Source organism: Melanotaenia boesemani, chromosome 5 (genome assembly GCF_017639745.1).
Source record: "Melanotaenia boesemani isolate fMelBoe1 chromosome 5, fMelBoe1.pri, whole genome shotgun sequence".
NCBI classification, from domain to species: Eukaryota; Metazoa; Chordata; class Actinopteri; order Atheriniformes; family Melanotaeniidae; genus Melanotaenia; species Melanotaenia boesemani.
Window position 1 is genome coordinate 23,466,526 of NC_055686.1, and position 13,237 is coordinate 23,479,762.

The 13,237-nt window shown below is 36.2% G+C and overlaps 2 protein-coding genes across 2 annotated transcripts; one reads left to right on the forward strand and one right to left on the reverse strand.

Moving 5' to 3' along the window:
- Positions 1-1,368: 1,368 nt before the first annotated feature.
- LOC121639277 lies at positions 1,369-6,411 on the reverse strand. The gene is made up of 8 exons (XM_041984436.1): positions 6,201-6,411; positions 5,471-5,595; positions 4,731-4,814; positions 4,242-4,406; positions 2,580-2,676; positions 2,354-2,469; positions 1,821-2,025; positions 1,369-1,629 (listed from the first exon to the last, which is right to left on the reverse strand). Exons 1-8 carry the CDS (start codon positions 6,409-6,411, stop codon positions 1,526-1,528), a joined length of 1,107 nt encoding a protein of 368 aa, XP_041840370.1. The 3' UTR covers positions 1,369-1,525.
- Positions 6,262-12,295, forward strand: LOC121640790. Its single transcript, XM_041986664.1, has 7 exons — positions 6,262-6,868; positions 6,969-7,049; positions 7,131-7,208; positions 7,388-7,522; positions 7,744-7,869; positions 8,804-8,878; positions 8,997-12,295. Exons 1-7 carry the CDS (start codon positions 6,773-6,775, stop codon positions 11,175-11,177), a joined length of 2,772 nt encoding a protein of 923 aa, XP_041842598.1. The 5' UTR covers positions 6,262-6,772; the 3' UTR covers positions 11,178-12,295.
- Positions 12,296-13,237: the final 942 nt, after the last annotated feature.

The following is a 13,237-nucleotide window of genomic DNA, read 5'->3' on the forward strand; positions in this document are numbered from 1 at the left end:
CCTGCTGGTTGTTATTGCTGAGGTAGCGGACTGACGTCAGACACAGGACGCTGAATACTTTCACTTTCACCATTTATTTATTTATTTATCCTCTCACCTCTCATCCGATGGAGCAAATCACGATGTGTAACGCCCAATTACATTTAATTTAGATACCTCAGCGTACATCATTTAAGACAGTCTATCTTGCCATTAAAATGCCTATGCTGGAAGCTTTTCTTTTCAGGAATTATACATGAAAAATATGTACATTTGTTTTCAGGCCTTTAGCAACCACTGTAATACAGCAGATGCATGCACTGTTTTTTGGTTTGAGTTCATCCGCTTTGTGCCGTGCTCTTGGGTGCTAGGTATTTCGAGGCATGGGATCAAGTGACCCCAGGCGAAAAAAAAGTATACTTGAACATACTAAATTTAAGTACACTTAGTGTACTTCATGAGCACAAAAGTATTGTACTCAAAGTGTGTTATTTTCGAGTACTAAAAACGTACTTAGTATACTAATGATATGTCATTATTGCTACTTAAGATATACTAAAATACAACTTAGTGTACTTGACTGTACTATTTTGAGACACCATTAAGATCAACTTAAATATACTTAAGTACACTTTCCTCTACTAATACTGTACTTATTTATAATGTTCTTTAGTTCGATTTAAAGTATACTTTAATCAACATCTCAGATTACTATTAATAAATTTAGAATATACTGGAAATGTATTTCTAATGTAATCATAATGTGTTGCCATTGCATTTTAAATACATTTACAAAAATTAAATAAAAATGTAAAAGTTGTACTTAAGTATACTATAGTTCATCTTAATGGTGTCTCAAAATAGTACAGATAATCACACTAAGTTGTACTTTAGTATGTCTAAAGTAGCACTCATGATATATCATTAGTATACTACTATACTACTACTACTATACTTTGCACATCAAAAGTAATATACTTTGAGTACACTAATTATGTGTGCAGAAAGTACACTAGATGTATTTCATTAAAGTACACTTCAACAGTACACAGAAAGTATATTTTTTATATAATTAATTTGAATTTTAAATTACTTTTAAGTAAACATAAAAAATAATTAGAACATACTTGAGATAGAAAAAAAGTTTATTTTTAACATGCACGGCATTACAGGGAAAATGTGCATAATAAAGTACATTTAAGTACATCTTTAAAAACATCTAAAACAACATTTTCAAACAGTTTCTCTTCATCGTAACATTTTTATTCAAATTTGGATCATCTGACCCCAGAGAATTCTTTTTAGTTTTAACAACTTAACTAAAAAACAATAATAAAAGTAAAAAATAAAAAGAAACAATAGCTGTGTAGCACTACCCTGATAGCTGTGCACTGCAGAGAAGCTAGTAATGACAGGGATGAACATTAAACTGACTCTTGAAACTTTTACATGTGAAACATTGACACAGTTTGTTAAAACTCAAAATGTATGTCCACCAAAAAACAAACAAACAAAAACTATTACAAACAGTTACTGATGTTACTGCTTACTGTTTCTTTTTGCTCACAAAATTCTCATTGTTACATTTTCTCCGAATCACTGCCCTCACATCAGACACATTTGTTCCTGGAAATTCAGCAATAACTGTATCTGTAAAATAGAAAAGGACAAATAAAATGGTGTTACAAATCATGCTTTTCCAGAGTTATCACATTAGCAAGAAGGGGGCATACATACATGAGGACAACCTGAAACATGTTGCTTCTGGCTATGGCCAAGGCAAGGGTAGAGGCATAAAAACAAAATGATAATAAGGAAAAATAGACTTAACCAATACTTACCAACGAGGGCACTCAGCTTTTCCGGATTTAGCTGCTCTTTCGCTGTTCCAGTAGGCCCTGGTTTTCCTGTGAGAGTCGAGGATGCCAAAACATCCCGCCCAAAGATGAGCACAGCTAAGTCCTGTGTGAACAGGGACATTCTTGTTCGGTTTAGTCTTAGGAAACAGTTTTTGCTGATCTGCACCCCCGTGTTGCCCAAGGAAATCTGTGTCCAGGAAATAGAGTTAGTCAATTATTAGAAATGGTATTAGGAAAGCATTTCTTAAAAGACAAAGCCGAACTATTGAATGCCAAATATTAGTTGAGTTCTAATTTCTGCAAGTGGTCTTCAATGAATTAAAGTATAATTTCTGAACAACTGCATGCTGAAATGGAAAAAAACAGTTTCTATCAAATACAGTTCGTGCAAAATGTGGGTCGAGACTACAGAGACAAAACTGCTAACAGTCAAGTAGTTTACAACAATTTTGGATGAAATGTTTCCTGTAATAAAAAGGCAGTATTTACAAAACGTGTATAAATGCAAAACATACCATTTCTGGAGCTGGACTGGAAGAACCAGAACTTGTACTGTCAGTGTCCATGACAGGTGGCATTCTCTTCATGGTTGTAATAAGATCTCTGACACACTTGACTAAGGCTGGAATTTCTGCATTAAGGAAAAAAAACACAAGTCACAGATATATGAGAGATAAGACTCCTATCGATACAATTACTGACAAAAAAAAAAACATAAGCAATTCTTCTTTGTATGAATACCTTTCAGAGCATCCATCACGTCCTGTTGCATGTCAACACTGGATCTGGACTGATCCATCAGGACACTCTCCTCTTCACTTTCCCCTTGGCCCAGGTCCTGCATAAATGAAAATGTCAACAATGCTATGTTAGTATGACTCACCTGGGGTCTCATTTATAACCGTTGCGTACGCACAAAACGAGGCTGAAAGTGGCGTACGTGACTTTTCACGCCAAGGTTGTGATCTCTAAAAAACAAACTTGACGGGAGAATGTGCGCAGCTCTAAGCTAACTCTGACCCATGCGTACTTATTTTGCGTCGGGCTGATGTTTCAGAAACATATTCTTAGAATCTAATTTAATCACCACCATCTCTCCGTCATATTGTCCACTCCCAGAGCGCAGGAGGAAAGGACAGCGTGGCTGTATGGAATAAATGCATGGTGTAAAATAACTATATGTTCCTGTGATACTGTGTGAACATATAATCCAGAGTCAATTAAATCTCAAAGCCTGGAAAAAAATTCCAGTAATCGTTCGCACAATTGTTACATTCTGTTTTCTTGTAGGAGAAGTGTCAACTGATTATTCAAAGTTTTATCAATTGGTCTAATTACTGTAATTTACAAATTACTAATTACTGTACTGTGAACTGTACTGTACACTTTGAAAGACGCAGAGACTCTTATTCATGCCTTTGTAACTTCAAGGTTAGATTATTGTAATGTGCTTTTATCTGGGCTGCCCAAAAAGAGCATTCGTGGTCTGCAATTAGTCCAAAACGCAGCAGCCCGTTTGCTGACTGGACTATCCCGCTATGAACATGTTAGCCCTGTATTGGCCTCTCTTCATTGGCTCCCTGTTCGGGTCAGAGCCGATTTCAAGGTGCTGTTGTTCACTTACAAAATTTTAAATGGTCTTGCTCCAGTCTATATGTCAGACCTTGTTAAGACTTATGTACCTGTACGACCTTTGCGCTCCCAGACGATTGATTATCTGAGTGTCCCAAAGGTGAATAAAAAAAACAGCAGGTGAGCGGGCTTTTTCCTTCCGCGCACCTATTTTGTGAACAGTCTTCCCTTGGACATCAGGCAGTCATGTTCAGTTGAGGTCTTTAAAGCCAAGCTTAAGACCCACTTGTATACTGTCACGTATGAGTAGGTGTTTTTGCCTTTTCTTTCATTCATTTCTGAATTGTTGTTATTGTTGTGTCTGTTTTCACATGTTTTTTAACCTTCTGTAACTGTACAGCACTTTGATGGAAAATGCTCTATAAATAAAAATTATTATAATTATTTTTATAAATGTATAAATACAGTGGAAAGCCCTGTGCGTAATTCTGCACCGTGGCACCGCTGGAGGAGAAAGGAGAGAGAGTAAGACCATAATGAATGGTTAATAACTCGTTTCAGATTAGAACTGTTGTCACTGTTGTAACTATGTGCCGAACCGGGTCCAGCATGTGAGAGGGCAGCGCACTGAAACAACACCGCGTGAGATCTGTGCCGCTGACACCGTTAACAGCATTTCAGTCAAATTATGTCATTTTCCGTGATATTCAGTGTTAAAAAGTAGATTCCGTTTTTATTGCTCAATTCCGCGATTCCGTCTGCAATTCTGTGATCGCGGAAACAATAGGGCCCTAATTCTAGTTTTATTTCTTGTGTTTTGTAAATACTTACAGTTGATTCTGAAGCCTGAGGTGGGTCAAATAAGTCCACATTGGTGTCTATGTCTGTATCAACATCACTTGTCAAGGAGGTGGAGGTTGTTGGATTTCTTCTCAGCAGCGAGGATTTCAGTTGGGAAAGGGCTCTGTCTCTTGCAGCTTTTGTCATCTTCGGCTTCTTAAACAAAGGGCAGAAAAAGTAAAATGTTAAACTGCAAAGGCAAGAGGGGTAAATATCCATCTTTGTAGATGTTTGTAGAATCTATCACCTACTGTACAGCTTATTAAGGTATTGTCAGACCATATTTCACTAGAGTAACAGTACTCACTACTCACAATTTTATCTTTTAATATCATACAATGTGTCAGTATTTCAAAACTAACACAGCTGGAGTGCCACAAGCCACTTCTGCAACTGCACTGCTGTCAAACCTAAAGCCACTTATAAAGGAAAATATGTCTTATCCTCCCACAATATTCCCTTATTCCCGTAAATACTTACATTTGTTTGAAAAACTTGTGATGGGTCAATCTGTGTTTCATCTTCATCTGAAGTGAGACTGGAAGTTGCAGTAATTCTTTTTTTCTGTACAGAAGAGAAAGAATGTATTACATGACAACAACATATGAACTTTACCATAGACGCTTTCTGGTGAAGAGATTTTTTAGAAAAACATTTCAACTAAAAAACATCATAGTATTACAGTGTCATAAATTCATTAACGATTTTATGTGTTACAATTAAAAATACTATTTGAGTTTAACTAGTTTACTAGTTAACAATAGTGAATTTATTCCAGTGCATGATCATCTATCTGTTCACGATACTTCAGTTACAGTCGATGCAACAGCCTGTATAAACAGTTTTTTAACATTAGAGGCAGATTTGGATGCACATTGAGGAGCCTCTTGAAATAAACGCTGGTCAGTCAGTTTAGTTTAACTTAATTTAAAATATTTTTTATATTTTGCATATATGTAATAAATTCATGCCATCATATATATGCAAATTAGCACATGACGTTATCTAGAGACATCCAGGACTTTTCCTGCAGGCTTTTGCTACTTCCCACTGAAAATAGTTGGCAACACTGTTATCGACTTTGTTATGGACAAAATTGGATGCCGTCAGAACTATCTATAAAATTAGTGGTATTGTGGCATCCCTAGTTGCAACACAATATAACTATTAATTAAAGTGTGTTTTCTAAAGAAACTACCAACACAAGCAACAAAAATAACCTTTGGTTTGCTTCCATCACGTGTTGTGGTACATGGTGTGGTCCTTCTCCTTGCAACTGCCATGTGCCAGATGTCCTCATCCTTGAGGAAGGCTTCTTTTTTCCCCATCAACTCCTTGTAGTTGTCTGTAACCACAACCATACATCAGACAAACTATCAAAACCATGTTTTTTTTCCCTCTTTTGCTCAATATTTTAGGTATTTTGTATGTCTCGTGAAATGCACCACAGTCAATCTAATATTATACACAAGTCACTTTAAGTCTTTTTTATAAACATAGTTACATAAAAATTAAATTACATACAAGGTTAACGTTAACAATCATTAGCATGAGCCCCTGGCAAATTATTCACTAACACTAACAGCACTAACAGTAGGCTAGTGGCTGGCAAGTGCTAGCATAACAAATTTGTACCAACAATTTTTTTCTTTTTATTTTCTTTACAGTGGGCAATTTTGCTAAACATTCTCCACACAGCACGCTCACAAATGTTCACACAAAATCTCATCTGAAGTTGCAGAAGTTACTAAGTTAGCACCATTTACGCTAGCATTAGCTGCCGTCTGCCGCTAACAGCTAGCTAGCTAGTTATTAGCTAATGCAGCTTGTGAATGATAAGTTTGCCTATTATCTTGTTGAACTTAGTCATTAGTAGAAAGAACAGTTATTCAAAAGATATTTTACACCATGTACGAGCAATACAAACCTCCGAGTACGAGCAATACAAACCTCCGAGTAAGAGCAGTTTCGCGGCCACCTTGTTTTTAGGTGCTTTCATGGTGCCCCAGCACACTTGTATCCATCCGTCTTCACTGGAGAGGTCCGGCCGTTTTAATACCTGAACGAGCTGCTGTCTGTACTGAGGTGTCACAATGTCAGTACTTTCGACGTGAATTGTGTTGTCCCTAAAATAAAACATCCCGAACTTGAACTGCGCCATTGTAACTCAACTGCGACAACGCTTCCCTCAGCATCTACTGTACATTCAAGTGCGTTGCATTCGGGGGTAACCAATCAGCGGCAGCACAGCGCCACGAGTACTTTAGGGTCAATTGGGAAAATGTCCACCACATTCAAATTTTCCATTTTGACATTGAAAATGGTCTGTCAGACGCAGACGTTCTTGCAAAAAAAAATATATATATAATTACATTTTTTTTTAAAGTCTGTGTACACCGTAATGTCCATGCACGCATGCGCACGTTTACGATGACGTTTTATCCAGGACACTGCGCGCGCCCTCTGCACTTTACTTTACCCATGGATGTATTTTAGCGGGCTTAGAGAAACCGCCCGCAGACATGGCACCCAAAAGACATTACAAAGAATATCTGCTGAATGAGTCGAGCCAACCTTCAAAGGCAACCAAATACAGACGGCTAGCAAAGGAGAACGAGGTATTTGAGCTTTCACATTTATTATCAACAACAGCAGTGATTATAGAATAAGATGAATAATTCTTCATTTTAAACGCAAGAACTGTCTTGTTCATTGCAGAATACTTTAAACTGCAGAGGAAATTACAAGAAATACCTCAGTGCATCCTGTACAACTAACAATAGAGGAGTCTTGAAAGAGGTAGACCATTTTTTTCATTTGCAACAATATGAATTGCAGATAGTGTTACATGCAAGTTGACATTGCAACTGCTCTCCCCAGATTCCACTTTCAAATAACGGTGAACGAACATATTCTCTGGAGGAATATCCAGGAGACAATCCCACAACTAACAAACAGGTAAAAACAGTGATCATTATGTTTTATGTTTCCATTCTGAAATAAAATGAAGGGGTTCACAAAATACATATTACTTTCCTCTAAAGCTTTTATTCATCCATAATTTTATTTATGTTTATCATACCCTAAATGTTTACAGTATTATAGTTAAATAAATCGATGTGCTGTCTCATGATCAGAATGTTCCCGATGAGGGCCTTGTTGCAGAAGGACCAAGCGGTCAGTCATCTTTAGAATGTTTGAGAGGAAAGCATCTTGTCACTCCAATAACAGAGCATCTGCTTCAGGACAGACCAAACAGAGATTCATCAGAGGTATTAAAATACCAGCAATTGAAATTGTAGATATTAATTGCTGTGTTGTACTATATGTATAGTTTCTGTATAATAGTCATTTCAATTAAATTAAACGTGATGAAAATAATGATTGTCCTAGCCTCTATAGTGTATTTCCTTAAAATGAGACACATACATGTATTATTGTCATTAATACTTCACTTGAGAATTTCCATGTATTATATCTTCATTATATGCAGCCTGCCGGAGAGGGGGTCTCCAGAAATACCCACCCAGTGCTAGAATTGCCACCCTCCACCTACTCACACTGCACTTTTCAATTTTGTGGGGATCAACAAGATATGCAAATCGGACCAGAAGCACAGGTACTATAGTTACAAGTTACTAGTTTTATTTTTATCCTAAAAACAACCCCTTTAATTGATACAGAAAATGTGAATAGAGTACTTTTTATTTTTCTAAACCGACGTCTACAAATAGTAATATAGGCTACCGATAATAAACATGTATTGAAAGTGAACACCAGCAAGGTCTCATTTGGTCACAGAATTATAACTACAGTGTACATATAACTATTTAAAAGTATGATTGCATTATTCATTCATGTTTAATTTACATTGTGATTCAAGCAAATTAGTAGTTCCACATGAGGCTAACAAAGTTTCTAACAGGTGGCTGACTTATAGCCTACATTGGCACTTGATGGCTACAGTTCTTCAGTATGTGAAGCTGTAGTCACCATTTTCCTGGATATTATCCATCTGTTAGATCTTCACTGCACATATAATGCAAATGTGGCTTAACTTGCTTAATGTGACTTAAATCTGATGTTTTTTATTCCGCCAATACAACAATTTTGTTTTTTATTAAGCATTATTATGCAGTTTTGGCTTAATGTTTGAACTCACTGTCTTGATAGAAACAGATGCCCTGTCTTGCATCCACCCAAGGATTAGTGCTTTTCAGTATTCTTGTTTCTGATTTGTTAATAGAGTTAATTTGTTTTCTAGGTTTGGGCAAGGAGTTACACATTTTGTATATTTACTGAATACAGGCACTACATTCATCCTTTCCCCTGAAATCACATCAGTTTTATATGAAGCTAGTGTATATTCCATTTGCATAACTCTCTGCTAACAACCCCAGAAGGCAACATGGCAAATTCTTTAAATGTAAAAACTACCATATGACTTGTAGTACCTACCACTTATCTTTTGGAGCACTAGTATTGTTTTATATGTCAAAACTATAAAGGAAATGAAAATGAAAATATTTATGCTTCCATTTATATTTTGCCAGGACATGTTAGAGAAGCAACCAGGATGCAATGTGCCTGCTACTCCAACTGATCAGCAAGAGACACCAAACCAACAGGTTATTAACATGTATTATTGTACATTATGTTTTCTCTGTAAATCTGTAAGCAATCTTTTTTAATGCAGATGAATGTAACAGTTTTCTACAGTATCTTGTCTTTTTTATGTCTTCGCAGGCAGAGACATTTTTGTTGGATGGAGATGATCCAGCGTATCCTGGAGCTCCACTGACAAAGGGACAAAGTTTAATCTTACTGATGTCTTATGTACTAAGGCACAATGTGACAGGTGTGGCACTGGAACATCTACTGAAGATTGTTAATGAACATTTCCCTGGAATGGTACCAGTAACCACATACCTTTTTCACAAAGCTTATGGACAATATGGAAATTATGTCCCCCATTTTTACTGTCCAGCATGTGAAAACTACTTGGGGGTAAATAATACCAGTGAACTACAGTGTGGAGCTTGTAATGCAGTAACTGATTCAGAGAGCTGTCTCAAAAGTGGGTGTTTCTTTCTAGTGCTTAGTTTGGATTCACAAATCAAAACATTGCTTGAACAAAACCAAAGTTTAAAAAAAGACTGGCAATGTGCAGATGTCATGTCAGATATACAGTGTGGAGAAGAGTACCATAAACTCAAAGAATCAGGTGAATTAGGTGAGGATGACATAACTTTAATTTGGAACTGTGATGGAATTCCAGTTTTCAGGAGTTCAAAGTATCAAATTTGGCCCATTCAGTGCCAGGTTATAGAACTTGAACCTAAAGAACGGAAGGCAAATATCTGTCTTCCTTGTCTCTGGTTTGGCGAGAAGAAGCCAAACTTCTTAACATATTTGAAGCCATTTGTTGATGAACTGCAAATTTTAGAACAAAATGGTATTAAATGGAAGGACTCAGCAAATGTACAACATGTCTCCAAAGTGTATGCTCTGATATGCAGTTCAGATTCAGTTGCTCGCCCACTTCTAAGAAACACCAAACAGTTTAATGGCTTTTATGGATGTGATTTTTGTTACCATGTTGGTGGTGGTCCTTACACAAACAAAGGCCCAAAACCACATCTTAGAACTGAAGCTAAGCATTTTGATCACGCAATGGCTGCAACACCAGACAGTCCAGTAATGGGAGTAAAAGGACCTTCACCATTAATGAAACTCACAAAGTTTCAAATGATAAATGGATTTGTTCCAGAGTATCAGCATTGTGTCTGCCTTGGTGTGACAAGGCAATTAGCAAAACTGTGGTTTGACTCAAGAAATCATGACAAAGAGTGGTACTTAGGAGCAAAATCAGACCGCATTGACAAAGAGCTCATTGCAATTCAACCCCCTGTTGAGATAACAAGAGTACCACGATCTGTTGCAGACAGAAAATATTGGAAAGCATCAGAGTGGAGGTCATTCCTGTTATTCTATTGCCTGCCTTTACTGAATGGGGTCTTACTAAAGAAGTTCTGGAACCACCTTTTTCTGTTTGTGTTCGCTATGCACATTCTTTTGGGAGAAAAGGTGAAACGCTGTGATATTGAAGTAGCTGAAAGAGCTCTCAAGAAGTTCTCACTGCAGTTTGAGAAGTTATATGGTGCAGCAAATATGACATTTAATGTCCATCTTCTGACACACCTTGCAGCAAGTGTTAGGAACTGGGGCCCTTTGTGGGCCACATCAACCTTTTCCTTTGAATCATTTAATGGCACTTTGTTACAGTACTTCAATGGGACAACACATGTTCCAGAGCAAATAGTTAAAAGGTTTCTTTGCTGGAGGAGTCTAACACAAAAAGCCGAAAAGTACATGGTAGATGCTAATGAAGGGGTGAAATGCATTTTTTCACATCTCCTAAACAGCAATGTATCAAGTTCTAATTCATCTACCCTGAATGAAAATGTCAGGGTTTTTGGTAATCCCTGTCATCACAAACTGTCAGCATTAGAAAAACTTGCTATCAAAGACTTGCTAAGTGTTACAGTCGAACACTGTGTTTGTTTTCACCGTTTCATTGTAAAAGGCGTACTGTATCATTCCAGCAGTAACAGAAGTCTAAAAAAAAGGATCAACTCAACAGTGGAGTTACAGGATGGAAGATTATGTAGAATTCTTTGCATGTCAGTATTCAGAGCAGGCGATTTGTCATTGCACTGTATATTGGTAAAGGAGCTTGTGAAGACTGAGGGACAGCTCTGCAAGGATAGTCAACTGAACATTGCTTCCACTTTTATGTCTGAGGTGTCAGAATCTAGGAATGTTTATGCGGTGCCCACTGACCTGTTCCACAGGAAATGTGTTTTGATCCAATCAAGAGACAAACAATATGTTATTCCTCTACCAAATAATGTAGAGAGAGATTAAATAGTTACTGGGGAAGTTAGAGAAAAATTGCTGAAACCACTGCCAAATTGTAAGAAATAGGGATTACATATCAGTGTGTATTCTTGGTGTGCCTTAAAACTAGTGGACAATGTCCAAAAATGGCAACTTCAGAGGATTAAGTCTGTAAAAATGATAAGGCATACATGGGCAAGCACACAAAGACTGTGCTGTTAAACAGTTAGTATAACAGTTGTGGTATAACAAAACACAAACAAAATTGTAGGGGTGAATACTTTTGCAAGGCACTGTACCTGGCCTCAAAATGTTGAACTTTAACAGACTGTTTTCATGCAAAATCAAAGACTTTCAAAGGATTAATTTTTCTGTCAAGCAGCAAAGCAAATTTCCTGTTATCTACACATCTTAATATGTTCATAAGTGTAATGTGTTTTCTGATTGCTGTCAAATGTAAGTGAAACAATCCAAGCTTTGGAATATGTACTTTCCATGTGATGATAAGAAATACACAAGGTTGTACTGTTTTCTTATTAGAAATACTGGTGACTACTGCATTATATAAAAGCACATGGTCAATTGAAAGGAACTCTGTTGTTGATGTTCATGTTTATTCAAAACTCACCATTACATTTGGAGAATGGATGGATCTTTAAATATTGCATAAAAACAACTGTGCTGTTGAAATAGTCCAAATACTTTATAACACTAATTGCTAACATTTTAAAATTGAAATAGAAAAGTAAGGATATTTTTTCAATTAGAAAAGGTATTGTTACATAACAGCATTGTTGCATTTTGCTGGTAAAATACATTATTTTAAAATATTGAAGAGAAAAGGTCAGCTGCAGAAATTAACTGTTATTGTACATTATTTTAAAATGATCTTAGCACACTAAAAGAAATGGCTACATACTGATGAATTTGTTCTGGTTTATAGTGTACTTATCAAGAATACACTAATTTACCACTGAAGTAGTATTCAATTATTAATATACTTATTTTAAGTGCACTTTAACACTGCTGTGCTAACAATGATATAAAAAAAAGTATTATAAAAGTGAACTTATTGAAAGGGTGCTAAAAGTGCACTTGATAAAAGTAGATGCAAATACACTGACATTAAACTTATATTTAACACATTCGAAGTACATAATAAGTAAATATACTAATAAAACACTTATATATATTTCAGTGTTAGTATATTTTATATGAATATACTTAATATGAATTTAAGTATTAGTACTACATAGTGTACTTTATCTAAGTAAACTGAAGTACTACTGAGGGAATAATATATTTTTAATTAATACATTTATAATATATTTTTGGTTTACTTTATTTTAACACATAAAGTCAAAATGTGCTAGAAATGTACTTTCTGAAAATTAAGTACATTTTTAGTACATTAAAGTATATTACTTTTTTACCTGGGACTGCACGTGTTCGTGTAGGCCTACTTGCTTTTTGTTGCAGATGTTTCTCTAAACCCCACTAAGAAAAAAAGTTTTGAAACCATAAAAGTAAATTATTTATTGCTTTTTATTTGGATTCCATAAATTATAAGAAAATATAGTGAGAAATTATAGAGAAGTAGCCAGAGGATTGTTTTGGCGTTTCATCTTAAATCGAGGAAACTTCAACAATGAAATGGAAGGAGAAAAGATTGGCACACTCAGAGCTGCTTTCTGCAGCTATAACTGTGCTCAAAACAAAGTCACGGAAATTATAAGGGGTACAGAACTGGCGTCTCAATAATGTTTTCTTGTAAGTGGAAGAGAAAGTGAAAGTTAAAGACTGTGTTTGCGTTTTTAGAGTAACAGCAGCAAGCAGACATTTCTCGGGGACAGAGGATGTTGTGTTATATGTTCTTCTGTGGGTTCTGATACCTCAAAGAAAGACGGAGATCCGACTTACTGTTAACTGTTTATTCTCTAGCCTTTTTCCGGCCCCTTCCTGTGTAACCCCCCAAACAGGTCCGTGGTACAACACATAGTTTCTCACTAACATTCCATTACACAACACCTCCCCCTTAAGTAAGATCTTCCCATTTTCTCTCTGTGATAAACTCTTAAATGTATAAA